The 24,407-nt window shown below is 38.3% G+C and overlaps 1 protein-coding gene across 1 annotated transcript in view; it reads left to right on the top strand.

The window, feature by feature from the left end:
• Positions 1–14,148: 14,148 nt before the first annotated feature.
• The window catches only part of LOC134227526 (cysteine-rich motor neuron 1 protein-like), a 34,300-nt gene continuing 24,041 nt past the window's right edge, over positions 14,149–24,407 (top strand). Inside the window, exons 1-2 of the mRNA XM_062709088.1 lie at positions 14,149–14,603; positions 17,146–17,592. Coding sequence (XP_062565072.1) covers positions 17,381–17,592 — 212 coding nt within the window. The 5' untranslated portion in view covers positions 14,149–14,603; positions 17,146–17,380. The remainder of the gene's footprint in view (positions 14,604–17,145; positions 17,593–24,407) is intronic.

The raw sequence follows: 24,407 nt of genomic DNA on the forward strand, positions 1-24,407 counted from the left end.
TCAAGCATATTATCGAAGTTATCTAGAACAAGTGTGTTACTTGTTCCACATTTGATAGTATTCTAAGTGAGAGCTCCCAGTAACGGTGCTTTAAAGGAGTGACTCCAGCAAGCACCTCCAGGCTCATGTTATGCGTTGAATGCATGCAGCCAAGGGCAATACGCAAACAACGATACTGAATTCGTTCCAATTTGATCAGGTGGCAATCAGCTGCTGAGAGGAAGCAGAAGGAGCCATACTCTAAAACAGAGAGAATAGTCGTTCTATAGAGTTTGATGAGGTCTTCCGGGTGAGCACCCACCATGTTCCGGAGATAGAACGTAGAAAATTGATCCTTTTCCGACATTTTTGTATCAAATACTCAATGTGGAGTTTCCAGGTACATTTGGAATCAAACACCACCCCCAGGTATTTTGGAGATAAAGATTGGTTGATGTCATCATTCAACAGCTTGAGTTTGAGCAGGATACCGCTTCTTAGTAAACACAACCAACTGAGGTTTTTGCGGTGAAAACTCGATCCCTAAATGTCTGGCCCAAACAGTCAGATTATCCAGGGTACTTTGCAATGGTCCTTGCAAGACAGCTGCACATGGACCTCTTAGAGAGACCACGGCATCATCTGCAAGTTGTCTGAGCGTGCATTGTCCTTCCAAACAATTGTCAATATCTTTAACATAGAAATTATAAAGCAAGGGACTTAAACATGATCCTTGGGGAAGGCCCATGTAGCTATTTCTGGAAGTTGTCAGAGTGCCGAGTGTGAAGTTCATTTGTTTTTCTGACAACAAATTATACAAGAAATTGTTCAAAATAACGGGTAATCCAGTACTGTGCAGATTGTCTGACAGTACTTCTATGGAAACTGAATCAAAAGCGCCCTTAATATCCAAGAATACTGAAGCCAATTGCTCCTTGTGCGCAAAGGCCAGTTGTATATCTGAAGAAAGCAACGCTAGACAATCGTTAGTTCCTTTCCTTTTCGAAATCCAACCTGAGTATTTGAAAGCAATGCATTTTCTTCGACCCAATGGTCGACTCTTGAAAGGATCATTTTCTCCAATAATTTTCTCATGCATGATAGCATGGCAATCGGTCGGTATGAATTGTGATTAGACGCTGGTTTCCCAGGCTTTTGAATAGCTATTACTTTGACCTGTCGCCATTCAGGTGGCACAATGTTGTACTCCATGAAACAGTTGTACAGGTCAAGTAATCGTCTTTTGCGATATCTGGGAGGTTTTAAGCAGATTGAATTTGATGTTATCGCATCCCGGAGCAGAGTTATTCGATGAAAGAAGAGACATTGAAAGTTCCAGCATTGAGAATGGTCCACCCAAAGAACCGGGATCAGTGACTGATTCTCGAAATAGCGGTTCTGCTGGTACGGAATCTGGACAGACCTTTTTTGCGAAGTTGAATATCCATCGATTGGAGTATTCTTCACTCTCATTGGTGGAAACGCGGTTCCGCATGTTGCGGGCCGTTTTCCAAAGTGTTGTCATTGAGGTTTCTCGTGATAGTCCCTCGACAAAACGTCGCCAGTAGCTACGTTTTTTGCCTTGAGAAGATTTTTGAGTTTCTTTCGAGCCTCAAATACTCTTCAAAGCTCGGACCTTCCGTGTTTACGGAAGGCCTTGAAACATCAGATTTCTCAGAATACAACTTAGTACATTCATCATCCCATCCAGGAGTGGCTGGTCTTCTGATGACAGATGTACTTGGAACGCGTCGTTTCTGAGCTTCTAGTGCGCTTTTTGAATCAACTCAGTAAGGAATCGATATTCATCCAAAGGTGGAAGAGTATCAGTTGATTCAATACCAATTTTACCGCCGATGCAAATTTTGCCAGTCAATGTTCTTCGTGAGATCGAAAGGAACATTAACTGGCTCAGATTGATGATAGCCACTCTTAATTGTGGTGACTATCGGCATATGGTCACTACCCTGGGGATCTTGAATTACCTTCCACGTGCAATCTAATGATAGTGAATTTGAACATAAAGACAGATCAATACGGCTTTGTTGACCATTTGGTCCTATTCGAGTTACTTCACCAGTGTTCAAAATATTCAAATTGAAATCGTCACACAAATCATAGAAAATAGGCGCTCTATAATCGTCATACGTTTCGCCCCAACCAATACCATGTGCGTTCATATCACCCAATATCAATACTGGAGATGATAGGAGGAGACTGCGCTCCAAAATGTCGACGATTAATAGAGGCATTTGGAGGAATGTACACTGAAGCTATGCAAAGATCTTTATTCTTTACATTTATTTGGCAAGCGACGATCTCTAGGCCATTAACAGTCGGAATGGGAATTTTGTAGAAGGAGTAGCATTTTTGATCCCCAAAAGAACGCCACCATAATGATCATCCCGATCTTGGCGAATAATATTAAAATCGTGGAAGTTGATTTCATCTTCAGAAGAAAGCCATGTTTCACAGAGTGCAAATATATCGCAATCGGAATTGCGAATCAAAAACTTGAACACGTCTAATTTATTTTTCAGACTATGACAGTTCCACTGCAGCACAGCGATTGTATCTTGGGTATAGGCCGTATTATCCATCGAAAGATACAATTCCTGCAAGAAGGGGCCATGAAACAGTCAATTGCTTCAGATAACTTTCCACTGTTGGTATGAAAAGGTCAATGATAGGCCTCAATGAATTCGGAATATTGAATAAATTCAAAAACGGTCCACAAGGTCCTTAAAGGAGATCAATCCTCGCTTGGACGGAATACTTTTACTAGAAGTGCGAATTACTTTTTTCTTTCGTTGATTCTTCTAGCCGGATGTTTCTTCGAAACATCGGATTTTAACAATGGCAGGGAATGCCTTACTGCAACTAGGATAAAAAGAAGGAGTAGGGACAGGTTGCTTCGGGATTTTAAATAAACCCCCATTACCTTCAGAGTTTGCCAAGTTTTTATGTATGATTTTTGTTCTCTTGCGGCGCGATCCCGGGGAAGACGGTTGCTTCCTCTTTTCGGGCACGTGTACCTCCGCAGGATCATCCATATCGGCAGCGTCAGAGTCCAATTCATCAATGGATATGGAATCATAATAATCACTTACAAGAACGGTGGCTGAAATAGCAGTCGATGCAGTGGCTGTGGCGGATGTGTCTTGCGACTTAACCATTTCCGCATACGACTGCTTGGAGCGCTGTACCAACGAGCGCTTCACTTTTTGGGTGCGCTTTTGTACACCGGGCATTCCTGCAAACCATGGGGAGGATTCAAACCACAATAAGCACATTTTGTTGCCTGTTGCTGGCAGGACTCCTCCCTATGCCTTTCAGAACATTTGCCACAACGTGGTTTGTTGTCACAAAACTCGGCAGTGTGACCAAGTTGTTTGCAATTGGTACAATTAAATACCCTTGGCACAAAAAGACGCACCGGAAATAGCATGTTTTCAATATCAACATATTTTGGGAGCATCGAACCGGCGAACGTCACCCGAAGCGAACCTGACTTGGAATATACCTTCTTTCCATCTACCGTGCCTGCTGAATGCAATTCCTTGCAGTCCAGAATATCCACGGTAGACTCCATTGCATTCTTTAGGCGGCCTTTTCCCGCAAGTACATCCTTGCAAGTCAGGCTCGCTGCGTTGATCACACCTTCAATTTCGACCTCTCGCGAGGGGACATAAACCATATATTCAACATTGTACGCCCTGTCGCCAGCAATTTCATTCGCCACCTGGTATGTAGGTGCGGTGATGCGTAGTTTGTTCCTGTTGATCTGGCTAAAATCAAGCTTCGGAAAACGACGCGTCAAATCTCGTTTAATGCCGAGAAAATCCAGGCTTTTTACTTTCTGCCGAAAGTAAACAACCCAAGGCCCAGGCGAAGCCGCATGGTACAATCGAGTGCGCCCTCCATCTTTAGCAGGCACATTGCCTTCTCCAGTCTCCTCCTCCATTCTCACCCCGCAAGGTGGAAGGATAATTTTGCTTATACTAACTTAGAACTAATAGCAAATTAGAAAAAAAACTTAAAAAAACTAATTCGATTAATTCTAAGCAGTCCCACTCTGTATCAAACAGAAGAACAATAAAAAGTTTTGCCACTTATCTGCCCCTGCTGCTGTAGGTAGCAGCAGTAACAATAGCCTGCTTCACTGGCGTCGCCAGAAGCAGCTACTTCACTCGCCGACAGCGATCGCCTTGGATCCGTAGGTAGGAGCACCACACAATAGCCTTTTCACTACCGAACACAATCCGCGATGAGACACAGCACACACGTCTGGCTCGTTCGAACTATCGGCACGGAATGGAATTAAGCCTCTTGTTAGACTTCAAAGAACTATAATATGTTCAGCTAAAATGGGGGCGATTCCCCCCGATATGGGGATCAAGCCTCCCGCAAGCTTTGAAAATACTAAATTTTCTATCTCTCTTCTATCTCTCTATCTTTTTTGATAACTTTTATGAAAAAATAATTCCTTCCAATGATTCTTTTGAATAATTATTTTTTTGTTTTTCGAGTCGATCTCAAATCGTATAAATTTAACCATTTTACATCGAGAAACATCCGAAACAAAAAGTGGGGATCATGTGTGTCCTGTTTCCCCTAAATTTGTAAGATGATCAATATAATTTGCACAAAAATGCTTTAAAATGCATGTCACCTACAATCTGTTCAAAGTCCTAAAAACACAGGACCACAGGATCAACATCTAGTAAAATTAGAAACACTATCTCACAGAACTGTTAAGATTTTTTTTATTCATAGCTTTTTAATTTTTTTTACTCAAAAACAGAATTTAAAATGGTAAGAATTTTATAACAGTATGGTATTCGAATAGATAGACGGGACGATTCTGCCGAGGAACACAATATGTATTCGTTATTTTCTACTCTTTGTTATAGAGGTTTTCAGTCCTTGACTGGTTTAGGGTAAACTGGGGTAAAACGCACCCCCGGGGCAAAACGACCTTTTGGCATTTTTGGCGGTGTTTCAGGCATATTTTCAGGAATGTTTACTGCTGGACTGGTAGTTCGAGATCCGAACTACATGCGCTGTAGCAAATATGCTCGAAAAATTCCTGAAAATGTCCTCAAAAACGTCAAAAGGTCGTTTTGCCCCGGGGGTGCATATTACCCCAGTTTCCCTATCTCTTTTTACCATTATTAAATGGAACCGTTAACTGATGTTCTATAAAATAGCATAACCTGCACAAATGGTAAATATTCATCGTGAGACAAAAATACGCAGGAATGTTTGCCAATTGCTGTTTGATGTTCCCGACCAGTAGATAGTAACAGATTTGTATCAGAGCTTGTTGTTCTGTTACAGCAGTTTGTTTTATAAAAGGGGTTGTTATAAAACATAACATAACATAAAATGTTACAAACATAAAATGTTACAATATCTCTTCTAGTTTTAACAAATATGTTATTAATTGAACAAAAATAAAACTCGATGTGTTACATAAAAAGTGGTGAAAATAGCATATTATGGTATTGAAAATATTATGATTATCCATTATATAGGCAATTAACTTTGTCCAGCTGGTTCAATTTTATGTTCAAGTTATCCCTTATGCGGCCGACGGGGTACCCGTGTTCCTTTTTCAAATTCAAGTGGTGATATTTCAATGAATTTTTATAGCTGAAAGCTGAAACTCGGTGACATCTAAGAACTCCATAAAATGTAGCATCTGTGATCACGTTGATACAGTGAGGGGGGACGTGGGAAGGGCATCTGATTTTTTTTACCACGTGGATGGCCGACAGGGTACCCGTGTTCCACTAAATTGATATTTTCATGACTTTAACAATTTTCGACCGATTTTGATAATTTTAACAGTTTTAGAAACAGAAACTCATATACTTTTTGCCCATAGTCAAGGTTTACAGCTTTTGTCCTTGGTTATACAAGAAATCTTTGAAGTAAGACTTAAGAGTCTACACACGTAACCGAAGGACTATCAACCAGTTTCGAATATATTACATGCTCATTGCGCTTTTTAGAATAGTCGGTGTTCACAGTATATATTCTGGGTCTCCAAAAACCCCTGGAGTAAGGCCTAAGTCACCCAAAAAATCCCTGGAATAAGATCTTATGGTCTGCTAACGTTACCAGAGGTCTATCAACCAGTTTCAAATATATTACATGCTCATTGCGCTTCTTAGAATAGTCGGTGTTCACAGTATATATTCTGGTTCTCCAAAAACCCCTGGAGTAAGGCCTCAGCCATCCAAAAAATCCCTGGAATAAGATCTTATGGTCTGCTAACGTTACCAGAGGTCTATCGTGCAAATTCAAAAACGGTACATGCTCTTTATGGTGCTTAGCATATAATGCTTTCACAGTATATGTTCCGAGTCATCCAATGACCTTTTCTTAAAACATGTTTGCATTCCAAGTAGTTCTTGTTGCTGTCATTGATTCCAGGTAGTCTACGAGCTCCATACAGTCAAGGTCTTCGCATCAATCTCCGTAATAGAGGCAGTTAACGAAGAATAAAAAAAATGCGTGACTTCTTCTTGGTATATGTTTGTATTCTAAGTAGTTCTTGTTGTTGACGTGGGCTCCAGGTAGTCTACGAACTCCATAGAGTCAAGATCTGTGGATCAACCTCAGTAACGGAGGCAGTTATTGAAGAATAAACAAGTTGTGTGACCCCTTCTTGGTATCTGTTTGTATTCCAGGTAATTCTTGTTGTTGTCATTGGTTCCATGTAGTCTACAAACTTCATAAATTCAAGGTCTGTGGATCAACCTCCGTAATGGAGGCAGTTAATGAAGAATAAACAAGTTGTGTAACCCCTTCTTGATATATATATATATCTGTTTTTCTTGTAGTTCCTATTGTTGTCGTGAGTTCCAGGTAGTCTACGAACTCCACACAGTCAAGGTCTTCGAATCAATCTCCGTAATGGAGGCAGTTATCGAAGAATAAACAAGTTGTGTGACCCCGTCTTGGCATATGTTTGTATTCCAAGTAGTTCTGGTTATTGTCAGGGGCTCTAGGTAGTCTACGAACTTCATAGATTCAAGGTCAGTGGGTCAACCTCCGTAATGGAGGCAGTTATTGAAGAATAAACATGTTTTGTGACTCCTTCTTGGCATATGTTTGTTTTTCATGTAGTTCTTGTTCTTTTTGTGAGTTCCAGGTAGTCTACGAACTCCATACAGTCAAGGTCTTCGGAAAAATCTCCGTAATGGAGGCGTTTATCGAAAAATAAACAAGTTGCGTTACCCCTTCTTGGTATATGTTTGTATTTCTTGTAGTTCTTGTTGTTGTCGTGAGTTCCAGGTTGTCTACAAACTCCATACAGTTAAGATCTTCGGATCAATCTCCGTAATGGATGCAGTTATCGAAGAATAAACAAGTTGCGTGACCCCTTCTTGGTATATGTGTGTATTCCAAGTAGTTCTTGTTGTTGTCGAGGACTCCAGGTAGTCTACGAACTCCATAGAGTCAAGGCCTGGGGATCGACCTCGATAACGGAGGCAGCGTTTGAAGAATAAACAAGTTTTGAGACCCCTTCTTGATATATGTTTGTATTTCAAGTAGTTCTTGTTGTTGTCGTTGGCTCCAGGTTGTCTACGAACTCCATAGATTCAAGGTTGGTGGATCAACCTCCGTAATCGAGGCAGTTATTGAAGAATAAACAAGTTGTGTGACCCCTTCTTGGTATATGTTTGTATTTCATGTAGTTCTTGTTGTTTTCGTGAGTTCCAGGTAGTCTACGAACTCCATACAGCCAAGATCTTCGGATCTATCTCCGTAATGGCGGCAGTTATCGAAGAATTAACAAGTAGCGTGACCCCTTCTTGGTATATGTGTGTATTCCAAGTAGTTCTTGTTGTTGTCGAGGACTCCAAGTAGTCTACGAACTCCATAGAGTCAAGGTATGGGGTTCTACCTTGGTAACGAAGGCAGTTATAGAAGAATAAACAAGTTGTGGACGCCTTCATGGTATTTGTTTGTATTCCAAGTAGTTCTTGTTATTATTGGTTCCATGAAGTCTACGAACTCCATAGAGTCTAGGTCTGTGGATCAATCTTCGTAATGGAGGCAGTTATCGAAGAATAAACAAGTAGCGTTACCCTTTCTTGGTATATGTTTGTATTCCAAGTAGTTCTTGTTGATTTTGTGGGTTCCAGGAAGTCTACGAACTCCATAGGGTCAAGGTCGGTGTATCAACCTCCGTAACGGACGCAGTTATTGAAGAACAACTGGGAAGGACGGAAGGTAGCGGTTTTCCTCCAATACCTTTTCCAAACTTAATCTATCACATGTTGTGCATATGCAAAATCGAGTTTCAGACATAGCAATTAATTTTCAATCCGGCTGGCTCAATACCCGGAACATAGGCAATTAACTTTGAATGTACTGAACTCGAAAGGCGATCCCTCTTCGCTTATGTGGTCGGGTTGGGATCTGACGACCAACTGGCACAATCTCACACAACCCTCCTTCATCGAGCGCCGTTGTTGATGTGCAGCGCAATGCAGCTGTCATTGAGTCTGACATCGGTTTGAAGTTTAGCGGTCCGATAACTGTAAAACTGTTGCAACTATCGAATTGCAGTTTAAAAGCATTGCAGTTAAATGACTTGCAGTTATCGAACATCTGCTGTAGTTTTTGTTTTTGCCATGGTACTAGGTAGTCTATGAACTCCATATAGGAATGATCTGCAGATCAACCCACGAACGGAAGGCTATTGGTATATGTTTGCATTTCAAGTAGCTCAAGTTGTTGTCATTAGCTCTGGGCAGTTATTGAAGAATAAACAAGATGTGAAACCTCATCTTGATATATTAGCATTCCAAGTAGTTATTGTTGTCTTGTTGTTGTTGGCTCCAGGTAGTATACAAACTTCATTCATAATACAATAAATTGGAACGATACAACTTCACGCCGAGAACGTGAGGTTTAAAACGGGCTAATATCGCAAAGATCATGTACCATATTAAAATAAGATTAAGAACACTCCTCACGGAATCCAAGTTTCAAAGTGCTCGCGTTTTCGGGGGCACACCAATCGATACGGAGGCTGCGCACAACTGTCACTTTTGTTGATTTAGCTTTGCTGCGTCGCAGTATGCGTGGAATAATAAAAATGACAGTTGTGCGTTACTTCCGTATCGAGTGGTGTGCCCCCGAAAACGCGAGCACTTTGAAACTTGGATTCCGTAAGGAGTGACTTTAAAGACCCTCTAGATATTCGTGTAAGCCTAGAAGTCTTACTCCATAAATTTCTAGGATGACCATTAGCATATGCCATGAACGCATTTTATTCTAGAACCCCAAAGGCATGTACCAAATTTAAAACAGGCTCTGGTGTAGATCCTAATGCCTTACTCCAGGGTTTTCTTGGATGACCATGAACATTTGAAATGGGTGCATTCTATTCTACGTACCATAAAAGGCATGTATAACTATTCAAATAGGCCGAAAGAGCTCTGGTTACGCGTGAAGTTCCTGAGGATTGTTCAAGTGCAATGAAAGCGGTATATTCTATGTACCACAAAGGGCATATGCCACTTTTGAAACAATCCGAAAGGTATCTGGTTGCGATGTGAAGATCCTGAGGCCTATTCTAACATTTTCTTGGATGACCGTGAACCTATGCAATGGACGTATTCTATTCTATGTACCACAAAGGGTATGTACCACTTTTGAAACAAGCCAAAAGATCTCTGGGTACCCATGCAGATTTAAAGGCCTATTCCAGGGTTTTCTTGGATGACCATGAACCTATGCAATGGACGCAATCTTTTCTATGTACCACAAAGGGCAATCTGATAGATCTTTGGTTACGCGTGTATATCTTAAGGCCTTTTCCAGGGTTTTCTTGGAGGACCATGAACATATGCAATAAAGGCGTTCTATTCTATGTACCACAAAGGGCATGTACCGGTTTTGAAACAATCTAAAAGATCTCTGGTTACGCGTGTAGACCTGAAGGCTTTTTCCAGGGTTTTCTTGGATGACCATGAACATATGCAATGAAGGCGCCAGAGGACTTATCCGAGAGATTTCTTCGACAGCGCAAAACATATGTAGTGATCACATTTGATTTCAAGATGCGCAAAAAGCGTGTACCACTTTTGAGACAAGTTCATAGACCCATGGTTATGAGTGTAGACCTTAAGGCCTTACTCCAGAGATTTCTTGGATGACTCGGAACATATACTGTGAACGCATTCTATGCTAAGTACCACAAAGAGCATGTACCGTATTTGAATTTGCATAATATACCTTTGGTTACGCGAGTAGATCTTTAGGCTTTACTCCAGAGATTTCTCGGATGACTAAGACCTCATTTCAGGGATTCTTGCATTACCCGAAGCATATACTGTGAACACCTTCAATTCTAAGAAGCGCAAAGAGCTTGTAGCATATTTGAAACTGGTAGAATGGCCTTTGGATACGCGTGTAGACTCTTGAGCCTTACTTCAAAGATTTCTTGTATAACCATGGGCATAAGCTGTAAACCTTGACAATGGGCAAAAAGTATATGAGTTTCTGTTTCCAAAACTGTCAAAATTATCAAAATCGGTCGAAAATTGTTGAAGTTATGAGAATATCATTTTAGTGGAACACGGGTACCCTGTCGGCCATCCACGTGTGTTTTTTTTGTTGGCCGCATAAGGGTTATACTGACGGTGATACCTTCTTTTTTTCCAATTCCTATCTACCAAAAATGTAGGCAATTTTTTCGGTAAAAATAAACATAACACATTATGTTATAATCATGTTATGACGATCATTAAATTTTTTCCTCCATCTTTTACAGAGAATTTATAACAAAATTATTGCAAGTATCTATTGTTATTTGTAACACATATTGATATAATTGTGATAAAAATTTGTTACATATGACTAACTGGTCGGGTTGTTTTCAATAATTTTCATAGTTCGGTATCTTTGAGTATTTTTGAAAAATATGCATCAAAATGTACTGTTTTGAGATGAGAAGTCAAAATCTACAAAGACTAACATAATACAATTATGCGTCGAAGCAATTGCTGAAATCAGTTAATAAAACCCAGATTAATCCACCTAGCGGCGATGATGCCTTTCTCGTGCATCGTAAAATGTACTGAAAAAATCACATAGGAAAGGTCAAAAAAGCACTTTAGGGGAATAGATCGCATATTTTCTATCATTTTGCATGTTTTTGCATTAATTACTATGCATTCCCACCATTCTTGAAACATTTTTTTTTTCGGTTTTGAAATTTTTTTTCAAGGGGACCCTTGGGAAAAACAATGATTTTCAATAATTCCGAAACGCAATGTCCGATCAGGCCTATTTTCAATAGCAAACAATGGGACCGCATTCCCCGTCGAATGCAACTTGTTGCGAGTAAATCAGGTAATGCTAAGTTCCAAAAAGTGTGTCTACAAAATTTGTACACATACACACATACACACACACATACATACATACACACAAACAGACATCACCTCAATTCGTCGAGCTGAGTCGATTGGTATATAACACTATGGGTCTCCGAGCCTTCTATCAAAAGTTTGGTTTTAGAGTGAAATTATAGCCTTTACGTATACTTAGTATACGAGAAAGGCAAAAAGAAATTGCTGAAATCAGTTAATAAAAAAATCATTCACGTTATCCGCAACATTTTGTAGTATCCACCTCGACCCTCACCTTTTAGTGTAACAAAGTGTAAAGCAGGCTGGACGTAATTTGTGAACAGGCCATTTCTTTTAAGATAAAAATGCGGAACCCTATAGGGTATACGATCTATTTGAATTTAATTTATGAAGGATCCCCCAAACGCACGTGACGCGACTGTAGCTTCGCGATTGCGATTCTGTGGCCGTTTGTATGAAAGCGTATATGGGACATTGCATGCAGTGACCTAGCGATGGAGTTGCAGCGACTAGTTATCGTCGCCGCAGCGACTAGCTATCGCCGTCACAGTGATGAAATCGCTTATGTTCGAGGGAGCCTTTGCCATTCAAATACCATGGTGAGCAACCACGCGTTCCCATGCCCGTGTGGTGAGTATATTGTGGATTATGTTTGTATGGCGCATCAAAAATATATTTTAGTTTTAGAAAATTCAGATAATAAAACAAGGTTGAAGACCCTCGTAGATAAAATTAAGAAAAACGTTTTTTTTTTCGTGATTTATCCACATAATATCAATTAAACCGTTAGGAGGTTCCGTAGTTTTCTTTGAAAATAGCACCCGTCAGCTTCTATCTCACGACTAGAGCATACAAGCATTCACCTTGATTAAGGAACTTCATCCTCAATTTTGACGAACGTCGGATGACTATTCAAACATAGAATGACTTACTCAGTTTTATTCCTCATTTACTCACTCAAATCACAGACAAACAGACATAACACTCGTGTATCAGTTTACCGACCAATTAAAAAACTGGCCAAGCCCTCATTCGTGACGCACGAGTCGCTTTTGCTCGAGTTTGAAAAGTAAAATTTATGAATTTATGAATTTGAAAACAGAAATAGGGGAAAAGACGGCTTTGGCAGGTTTTGTTCTATTATTGTCAGGGGTTTTTTTTCCGACCGAATTTTATGAAATTTGACCACAATATTCTTTGATATGCAAAGAATGTTTAGGCCAAATTTGAGCATAATCAGTCATAAAAAACCCCCTGACAATAATAAAACAAAACCTGCCAAAGCCGTCATTCCCCCTATGTAGATTGGAAAAAATTAAAAAGGAGGTGTAAAAAGTGAGTAATTATAGAAGTGAAAAGTTAAGTGTCATAATACAAAATTAGCTGTGCCTTTGTCAAGAAACACGCAAGTTCTATCAGAAGCTCAACGCATCCCGCAAAGGCCTTGTGCTGCGATCTGAGATGTGCAAGGATAAGGATGGGAGCATCTTGACGGACGTGTAGTGATCGAAAGGTGGAAACAGCACTATGAGACTATGAGGGACATTTTGTATGGCACAGGCAGTGAAAGTCAAGACAGTAGGGGGAGATGAGTACGTCAGTTCAGCGGACGATGGAAGCCAACCAACCTCCACCTTGAGGGAAGTTAAGGATGCCATCCAACAGCTAAAGATCAATAAAGCAGCTGGTAAGGACGGTATCGGAGCTGAGCTCATCAAGATGGGCCCGAAAAAGCTGGCCACTTGCCTTCACAAACTGATCGTCAGAATCTGGGAAGCTGAACAGCTACCGGTGGAGTGGAAGGGGTCATATGCCCCATCTACTTGCTAACGGCTGATAATAATGTTAGTCGTGAAATACGAAGGCGCATGATCTGTGGAAGTCGGGCCTTCTACGGGCTCCGGAAAAAGTTTCACACCCGCACCAAATGTATCATGTACAGAACGATCATAAATCCGGTGGTCCTTCACGGACTTTTTTTTTTAAACTTTATTATAGTGATTTTTCAGAGTTATAGAGTTCATCACTCCTCTACGGCCATGAGATTTGGACCATGCTCAAGGAGGACTTGCAAGCTTGGTTGACCAGGTGCAACCGAGGATGGAGAGATGTAGCCTTGAACCGTGTTGTATATGTTTAGATGTAAGCTAAATAATTTTATTAGAATTAAACATGTGTTCATCCTGTTCACGTTACTTTTTGAACACTCTGATAAGGTTAAAAAATGTAGGCCGGAATTGAAACACAGCTGCATGAAATACAGTACTGAATTTGTGGCTCAACTTTAAGGTGTCATCTTAATAAAAAATCAACGATTCGTAATAAAATACGGAATGTTCCTAATTTAACATTATCTGGTTTTAGTCTCTGAGGGGATTTTTATTTCTATGTAATTGCATATAATCTCATATGAGTCAACATAATCGCTCGAAATTTAATCCGATTTGCAAGTCCTTCAACCCAATTTTACAAGAATATCATGGAACATCACATGACTGCAAAGTTTAATTTCCACTTTTTACTAGTGATTTTAGATTTTTTCTGATTTCTGTGAATTTTGACAAGGAGGTCAGTTATTCACTAACCGGCGAAAAAATATTTCCCTATCTTCTCCTAGGATTTTTTTTCCAGCGCATGCGTTCATAAAATCATAGAGCACGCGAGAGATTCCACTTGTTTGGGCAAAGTATCCACTCATGTTTGGGAAAATATACATGCCAGCACTCTCTTGTTTATGCTTCATTGTTGTTTCTTTTGAGAAGTAGTAAAGTTTTACCTCTCGGTGGTATTGTATTTCTTGACCGATTGATTCATTTCAACTTAGAACGCTGTCGACGGAGGCAGAAACGAATTAATTGTTCAGACGCTATCCACAAGTTGATTATATAAACCGCGTCATACGGAAAAGCCAACAGCAGTATTTATCCAGCATGTGATACACACGAAGGAAGAGTGTAGTGAAGTGTGATTTATAGGAATTGATTTGATTTTCATTGGAAGTCACAGGAATCTTATTGCCTCAGGATGTACATGTGACGTTTTATGATTGCCAAAAAAAAGTGGGAAATTATGAATGTTGTTTCTTGATTATTGATTATTTTGCAAAAGTGTGGTGTATTCCAACATTATTATTGGAATTTAAAGAGTTGCACAAGTAGTGAATAATCGTTGAAATTGTATTTCAATTGCGGATTATGTATCATAAATATTTTGTCTCCACAATTGGTAAGTTCCGTATGTTATAATAATGTTATTGGTTTAGGATGATTATTTAATATTTGTATGTATTGTGTTTTTGTCAGTTTTTCCCAGAATATGAAAATATGTACAAATTATTCTTTATTTTACTCTTGATTTGATCGCAACATCAAACAGAAGTTTATAATCCAATACTCTTTGCAAGAGTATTTCAACAAACGCCAAAGATCTGTGCCGCAGGGCTGGATGAAATGCATAGCCGCGTTTTTTTTCCATTCGTCTTTTGTAGAGAAAGCCACTTCCGCTGTTTTATACCTACATAGCATCACATCGTCCGTCCGTAGTTTCCGATTGACATCGTTTTTTCACATCAGCGGTTGGGTGTAAATGATACGGATAAGGACTATTTCGGCATTTTCTGGTCTATGCTTCGGGCAGCATTTCTTCTACAAAAGCGTTTTCTGTCGACTAGCTCAGTGGAAAGGACAAAACAAAAAGGCACGCTCATAAAGATAATGATGATGATAATAATGATATTTCGTTGTCATGGGCTTTTGTAAAAGTTACAACAGTTACATCCCCGAGTTGAATGAAGCTGATTGTATTTTGGCACATTCGAGTCATTCGTTAACAGTTTTCATTTTATGATGTTTTTCTTTCAGTTTTTATTGTTTTTGGGGAGGGAGCTGTTGTAAAATGATCACGTCCAACCAAATGGGAGAGGGTGTTGGTGACCAAATCACGTTGTATCCATTTCGAAAAGCATTTATCGAAAAGAATGATGATAATTTCGTAATGGTGCATTCAGCGATGTCTAAGGATCTCGAAGAATTTTTAGATTGCTCTGGGAACTTTGTCTACGATTTAATAATTTATTATTAGTCAAAAGCTACTAACGCCTGAGTGTTTTATGCTGTACATTAGTGTGATTCAAATTTTGACTTTTTCCCTCCCCTGTGTTTAAACGATTGTTTATGCTACTTTAATAGTCCTCCCAATTTTTTAGCTGATTTGGATGTAATTTGATTGTGCACAAGCCGTTTGAAGGTTATATGAAAATTACTATGAGAATTGCCACTTATGTAAAGGATCGTTTCGTGAAGCAGCCCAGAATCTATTTCAATATATTTACCGCATTGCCATCATAGAATAGATCCTAAACTGAAAGTCAGTTGTTGTTGCGAAGCAATCTGACTTTTGAGAGCAAAGTTATAAAGAAAACAGAAATGCTCATTATTGATATTGATGTTATTCTTTTACGTGTTAAATTGAATTTCCCATAATCCAGTATTTCCCTAATAACTTTTGTTGCCAGCATCAAATCGTTTAGCAACAACGACGATATTTTCCCTTGTTAAACTTCCTATGTTGCTAACGTATTCATACATTTTTAGAGCTTAATGGGCAATGATGTGGAACGGTTTTTCTTAAAAGTTACTGGTTTCGTAGTAATTTTCATACAAGCTTCAAACTGCTTGTGCTCAGTCAAATTACATCCAAATTAGCTAAAAATTTAGGACGATTATTAAAATGGCAAATGCTATCGTTTAAGCATAGGGGAGCAAAAAAGTCAAAATTTGAATCACTCTACTGTACATATAACATGTTTTCATTGCGCTCAAACGGTACATGTTGTACGATTTTGGATCTGCAAATAATTTTCCACCTGATCGATCCTCTGCGCTGCGAACTTCCCTTTGTTACTTGCCTGGTTTTAAGTGTCGGATAGCTATCGAGAACCATATTCACCGCGTTATTTTCGGGGTATGGGCGATAGATAAGTCAAACAGCAAATGCAATTATATAGTTCTAAGAATATTAATCAAATGGGTGTATGTAATAGATTCTGACCTTGATCTTAGGGAAGGCAATTGTACTATCGTCAGTTGAACAAAATATGCGTCATAGACCGAGTCATTTCTAATTTCAAGTGCAACTACAGTTACGCCCATTTGTGAAAAGTTTCTACAGTTTATTGATTTACTCCATGTACTAAGCAATAAGCTTGCAGAAAAAGCTTATCAAGCAGTAGGGCAACTATACCAGTTTTGACCATGTTCCTGATTTGACCAGCTTCTACCATAAACTATGTAAATAAACAATTTTCGATGCTTTCGCTTTTGCTTTCGATGTTTTTATTAGCTCTAACAGGGGATATACAGGGAATTGCGTGCGCGTGTATGAAAAAAATGATATGTATTAGGGGGGTGGGGGTTATGGGTTATTGTACTAGAACGACTCTACAGCTCCGGACCTCACTAGATTGCTTGGTAGATTTCGAAGATGACCCTCTACCTTTAGTCCTTATTTCCGTGGATTATTGTCGTTGCTAAACCTCTTGTTCATGATGGTCAACTGCTCCCGCCTTGCTATCACTGGTGTTGGTTATTCATTTGTCATACGAATATTATTAGTATAGAAATATGTTATGTTAATTATAAACAAATGCCGTATCACTTTAAATTCCTAGATATGATAAACCAATGCTGTGAATAATAAGACATGATTTCCCGTGGAATTGGCAAATAAGACTGTCTCATATCAATTTCTTTTCTCTTTTATCTTGCAGGTTGATTCACTGAATGATGCAACATCAGCTTTGTTTCCGGCAATACCGCGCACACAGAAAAGTGCATAGTGAATAATCAGAATAATTATTAGACACGTCTCGATAATAACTGTATCGACAAAGTGCAGTTCAAAATATTATGATCGTGCTATGAATAGTAATACTGTTAACGATTTGTGTAAAAAATTGTGGTTTCCTCCGTCAAATAAAGCTGTACCAGTACGAATTTGATAAGATGGAATACATTCCAAAGAAACCGTGCATCATCAGAAGCAAATTTACCGACATATCAAATTTTGATACAAAATTCAAATTTATTATATATTTTTTATTGGTTCTCGATGTAAAAGCTTTTGCGCTTAAGTGTGTTTGCAATCCCAATGAGTGTGATATAATCAGATCCGAAGACTGTCCTGGCAAAGGATACATAGTGTGGGATCCTTGTAGGTACGTATTAATGCAGGTAGAAATTATAAGATTTATAATTCATCGTTCCTTCGTCTATTGGAAATATATGGCTACTACTCAACATTCGGGATTACTCATAATTGAATAAAATATACTACTTCGTAAAAAGAATAATTAAGCTTGAACGTAAAATCTGTTGGTTGTAAAATGCATTCAGATAGATAGGTAAACTACTTTCCCATCCGTCGTATGAAAAAAAAATGATGGAAAAATTTTACGAAATAATCATTTCATTGAAGTACTATATTTTACTTGATATTTTATCTAACTTTTGAGTAGTCCCGTTTGTAATTTAAATGAGTCGGATTCGACTCAATTTTGAGTTGTTTGTTATTAGCGTGTGGGTATGTCAAGCACCCGAAAGATATAAAAATTAACAAAACAGAGTTAACCGCGGTAGAGGTTGGTACTCAGATTCTGATGGCTTTCTCGCAAGCCTGGCCTTTAAGTGTTCTTGTTGTGTAGGGGTTATCACGCCACGCCTATCTAGAGAGTAGGAGGTTAAAGGTTCGAGTCCCTCCAAGGAACGCTGATTTTTTTCGCAAATATCAATTTGTCCATTTGCTGGTTGTGCAGTTCGACGAATTAAGGTGATGTCTGATATTTTTTTCAGGCACTTACTATTAACCAAGTTTCTCGCAACAAGTTGCATTCGACGGAGAATGCTGGCCCATTGTTTCCTATTGAAAATGGGCAAAATCGGGCTATGGGATCAGTAACTATGGACAAAAAACATTTTTTTCAGCCTGACACGCCAAATCTCGCTCAGGCACTTACTCTTAACCGATTTGTTCGCAACGGGGACGGTGAATACTGTCCCATTGTCTTAATTTTGAAAATTGGCTGGGCTCGAAAGTTACTATTTTAATAATGCATCAAAATACTATTTTAATAATGCACGAGCAAGGCATCATTACCACTAGGTGGATTAGTCAGGGTATTTTTTTGATTTCAGATTTCCTTTCTTTTATGTTTTTTCATTAGATGAATAAAAAATATATTTTCATTAATGTCAATTAATCTGAAATTTACAAACGAGTAGAAAACAAATTTTCGCTTATCTTGTGCACAAGAGTGTAACAATTTTCAAGAATTATTTTGGTATATGTAATTTGTATTTGGGAGTGTATATTACCCAGCATCGTTTATACGGAAATACACAATTTTGCAATAAAAAACTCAAATGAGTTGCATAAAGTTCATTATAGCACTCATTTGGGTGCTGGGAAAAATCAACAGCAGAACAGTAATTACATGACTACATTTTGCTGAATTAGTGATAAATTAAATAGTTTGATAAACATGACATCATAATTGTCCAAAAGCAAGTTTAACTTTGCTTCTTGGCATGTCGAACTATGTAATGTGGCACGATAACATGAAATCTGATTGCTCTCTGTAGTAACATGATTTATTAGTAAGAATGATCATGAGGGATTAAACTAAACTATACAATTTTGGTACAGATTTATCATATTAAAGCCCATTTTTCGTCATTGCAAACTGTTGTGCAACTCGTGCATGCGAAACAAAGCTTTGTTTTTGTCGGACATACAGTCACTTTCAAAATTGAGCGTACAGTATGGAGTAGTTGACTACATTCGAAAATTTCAAAGGAAATTAGATGGTTGGCTCGGTTGTTTTTAATGCATTTCAATATTCATCCCTTCCTTCAATGTATGCGTACATAAAATTGTTAATTTTTTTTTCTCTAAAGTTTATTTATTTGAAAATAATCTTAAAATACGCCTATTAGATGTGACAAAATTGAGCGTACAGCGATTTTTTTTCTATAAAATTTCTTATTATAAACACGATTAATGTATTTGAATATTGTTTTTTCATGATTATATTTATAATAATAAACATCCGCTACTTAAACATTCAATGTTTTGAAATTAAACCATGTTTTGGTCAAAATGGTGAACAAGTGAGAGGTAAGAACATTGCTATTTAATAATTCAATGCTGCTGGGCAAAATAGATGCTTTAATTTGTATGTTTCACCGGCATCGAAATCGAGCGAGACATACGATTAATTTGGGAAAATTCAGTCGGCAAATGATGAAAACAGATGTAAACATACAGAGAATACGACAAATGTTAGGAATGACATAATTCAAATTTAGTATGTCTTTAACTTAAATTTGTTTTAAAGCTCGATTATTGTCTCAGATCTATCATTAAGAGTAATTTTATTGAATCCAATCATTCACAGTCAAATTCTAAAAGTACAAGGTGAATGTTAAGGTACCGATCATAAAAACAGCTTTTCAACCCCGTAGAGCACTTCTGATTGAATATTGAAAAGATAGCTTAAAATCGTAATTTCATAATTATATTTGGATTGAACTCCACGGTCTGTTACCATAAGGGATACAATTGGATGATTTCCATGTGGCGAGTAAAAATAAATGGCAGCTTATTTAATGATATCTTGGTGAATTTAAATAATTCAACCAAATTTGTTCCTACGGTGACAGATGTTTTCAAATATAAAATGACTTCTTATAAAGTATCCGTAATAAGTGTCCTGAGCTTATAAGCTACCGATACATCGACTTTTAAATAAAGTTATACCTAATTTGAAATATGTCATTCCCAACATTTGTCGTTTTCTCTGTATGTTTACATCTGTTTTCATCATTTACCGACAGAATTTTCCCAAATTTATCGTATGTTTCGCTCGATTTCGATTATCTATCATATATAAGACACGATACGGTGATATCCATATCATAAAGCATCTATTTTGCCCAGGCTATAGACATCCCTATCTAAGTCCCTTAGCCTAAAAATAGCCACCATGTCCCGGGCACAGTGTGCAGATAGACCGCTGTCAGTTGCATGAGATGTCAACAATCGTCAATGATCATTGAAAATATCCACAACAATAAAAGAGCAGGATTTATTTTTAAATTCAGCTCAAGCTTTTCACGGTGAAATAAAAGACAAATTGTTGTTCTCCATGTTAGTAAAATCAAAATTGATCATGTAGATAAGTTTTGAATCAATTAAACTCATTAGTCATATTTAATGAATATTCCCGATTAAAGTTGCATATTGAAGAAAGCTTAATTTGGATGTTTTATGATGTTAAGCTTTTTTAGATTTGGCGTACGTTGCTCGGCGTTGGTGTTGGTGTTGGCTACGCTAAACATGAGCTCTTAGCATAGGCCTGATTTTGCCCAGCAGCATTGAATTGTTAAATAGCATTGTTTATACATTTGTTCGCCATTTTGATTAAAACATGGTTTAATTTCAAAACATTGAATGTTTAAGCAGCGGATGTTTATTATTATAAATATAATTATTAGAAAACAATATTCAAATACATTAGTCGTGTTTATAACAAGAAATTTTATAGAAAAAAAAAAATTCGCTATACGCTCAATTTTGTCACATATAATAGGCGTATTTTGAGATTGTTTTCAAATAAATGAACTTTAGAGGAAGGGATGAATGCATTAAAACAACCGAGCCAACAATTAAATTTCCTTTGAAATTCTTGAATATATTCATCTAATCCATGCTGTACGCTCAATTTTGAGAGTGACTGTAATAATCACAAAGATCCGAAAAAAGAAGACAATTTTGTTGCTAACATTTAATTCCGTTATTTTGCATTATATCTACAGCAAATATCGGTTTTATGCTATTGTATTGTAGTTTCTGCTTCTGAGAAAATTTCGAGAATCTAACTCTAATTACAAAAATAATGTCGTATTCTTGGAAATATAAGAGCAGCAAGGCAAATAATTCTTGTCATATTGTGTTCGGTAGTTCTGTGCGCCGATTTACTTTGCTGTCTGCGGCGGTGGCTGCGGTTCGGATCGGGACGGTTCAAAACTATCCTTCAAACATTAAATGTGAGTCGGTGAGTGGCGAACAATACCTTTGTTAAACATTTGCATTTCTCGTGCCCTAATGGCAATATTCAATAAGCATAATTTTTATTGTACCTACCTACGCTGAAGTATTTCTTCGGGAATACCATGAGAAAATTTCTTCCGGAATTTCTTTACGATCTTCTCCAGTGATTTCTCTTCATGCGTTTCTTCTAAAAAATTCGAAAGAGATGAATTTCCCTGATTTTTCCCGATGTTCCTTAACATTTCTGAATGAGCTTTCAGGTGAATTTCTGTAGAACGAATTCTTGCAGGAGGAATTGCCCAGAGTTTCTGAAGGAGAAACTTTCCAAAAATCCAATAAGAATATTCCACAATTCTTGTATAGCGAGTTGTATATTTCCTGACTAAAATATCTGGGGAGAGATTTCCATAGAATTCATGAAAAATACCTGTTTTGATGCGGCTGCGTAGGCTGCAGGTTTTTTAATTTTTTGATGTAATATTTTCTGATGGTGTACGTCCTTACGACTTATGAGGAAGGTATTCTCCAGAATTTCTGAATATGGAAGAACCCAGAATGATTTGACAGTTTCCCAGAATTCAAAGATCAGGAATTTTCTTGTTGCTCAGAATTCAAGAAAAACGACAGTCAGCAGGGGTAAAAAGTTTCCAAAAATCCTTGGAGAAGAATTCTTCAAAAATCAGTGGCGTTGTCCTAGATTCGGCTGGACATATATAAAATCAGTAGCATACACGCTAAAAATGAACTACTCAAAATTGAGTCGAATCCGACTCATTTTCATTAAAAACGGGACAACTCAAAATTTGAGTAAAAGATACTACTTCAATAAAATGATGATTTCGCGAAAGTTAAGCTTGGCCTTCCATCAATTTTTAATACGACAGATGCGAATCAAGTTTATCTATCTATCTAAGTGCATTTTACGACAAACAGACTCCTAGTTTAAGTGCAATCATCATTTTATTGAAGTAGTATCTTTTACTCAAATTTTGAGTTGTCCCGTTTTTGATGAAAATGAGTCGGATTCGACTCAATTTTGAGTAGTTCATTTTTAGCGTGTAGCGAGAAAATGTTGTTGTGGGAGAGAGGGGGATTTCTGTATTGACTTCGATAAAGCAACTAAGAGTTATGTTTCTGCCAGTTCATCCAAGAATTCCTAAGAGTTTGGGCCTTAGGGTTTACACGCGAATCCAAACGCGAATTTAAATGATAATCGATAGAACCAAATTGGATATGTCCTCAAAAATAATATTTCCTGGACTTGGGTGCCAGATCTTTCCAAAAAATGGTTCGTGCTCTATATGATCCTTACAACCAAATTGTATAACAGGAAGTCAAATGCTATTTGATTCAAATGATCACAAACAGCTGGGCCTTCCTTAGCCGTGCGATAAGTTGTGAGGCTACAAAGCAAGACTATGCTTCAGATGGCTGGGTTCTATTATCGATCTGGTGTAGGAAATTTTCGGGTTGGTAAAAACTTCCCTGGGCATGAAAGTATCATCGTGTTAGCCTCGTGATATACGAATGCAAAAATGGTAACTTGGCTTAAAAACCTCGCAGTTAATATCTGTGGAAATGCTTAATGATCACTAAGCTACGAGGCGGTAATGTCCCAGTGAGGGATGTAATGACAATAAGAGACGAAGAAGATCACTAAGCGCATGTTCATTGCCAGAAGGAGCAAATAGATCTGTACTACAATTCTAGAAAATCTTGTATGGCCTGGAATGGAACATGCGTTCTACTCAAATTAAGTTCAAATGATTACTAAGAACATGTTTCAATTTCTGTAAGGAGCTAATGGATCTTTCGTTATGCGATATTTCGTTATATTTTTCCGTCATATTCGTTTTTCGTCCTCCCAATTAATGACGGTAAAAGAGGTTTGCGGGTACATGTTCTTTTTAGCGGCGCAGCATAAGGGTTTGAACGGAGTTTTTCTTCTAACAAATTGAGGGAGGGATATCAACCATCAAAACCAATTTATTGCTTTTCACCGGTGGCGCGGTCAAAAAAATGCAGCGGCGAGCCGGTCAAAAACGGGGGCTGCGGCAGGGCCTAAAAATCGTCGGCGGCCGCGGCGTGTCTTCTTTATAAATTTGTCATTACTAAAACCCAGATTAATCCACCTAGTAGTGATGATGCCTTCCTCGTCCATTACAAAATATATTAAAAAAATCACATTGGAAAGTTCAAAAAAGGTCTTCTTGGGACTAGATCACAATTTTGCATGTGTTTGCTTTGAGTAAAATGCACTGTCTAAAATTTTGAAAATAATAAAAAAAAATCGGTTCCGGGGGAGCCTTGAAAGAAAAAAAGTTTTCCAATAATTCCATTATGAAGCTAATTTTCAATAGCAAACAATGGGACCGCATTCCCCGTCGAATGCAATTTGTTGCGAGCAAATCGGATAATGCTCAATTCCAAAAGTGTGTCTGCAAAATACACATACACACGTACATACACACATACATACACACATACATATCGTCGGAGGCAGCATGCGTTATTGCCGGGATATTACCCATCTGCATCGCACTGGAGGAAGATATCGAGTGTTATCAGCGGAGAGACACCAGAAACATAAGGAAGGTGGTGAGAATCCGCTCGATGGCGAGATGGCAACAGGAGTGGGACAGTACGGAGAAAGGAAGGTGGACCAACCTTCTTATTCCGAACCTGACAACGTGGATAAATAGAAAGCATGGCGAGGTAAACTTCCACCTGACGCAGTTCCTGTCGGGCCACGGAGGCTTCAGTAAGTATCTGCATCGGTTCGGGCATGCCAACTCACCGTTCTGTCCGAACTGTGAGAACGTCGAAGAGACGCCGGAGCACGTGGTCTTCGTATGTCCAAGGTTTGAGACACTACGAAGGGAACTAACCGGTTTAAGCTTGGAGAACGTCGTTGAGGAAATG

Source organism: Armigeres subalbatus, chromosome 3 (assembly GCF_024139115.2).
Source record: "Armigeres subalbatus isolate Guangzhou_Male chromosome 3, GZ_Asu_2, whole genome shotgun sequence".
In the NCBI taxonomy this organism is placed as follows: Eukaryota; Metazoa; Arthropoda; class Insecta; order Diptera; family Culicidae; genus Armigeres; species Armigeres subalbatus.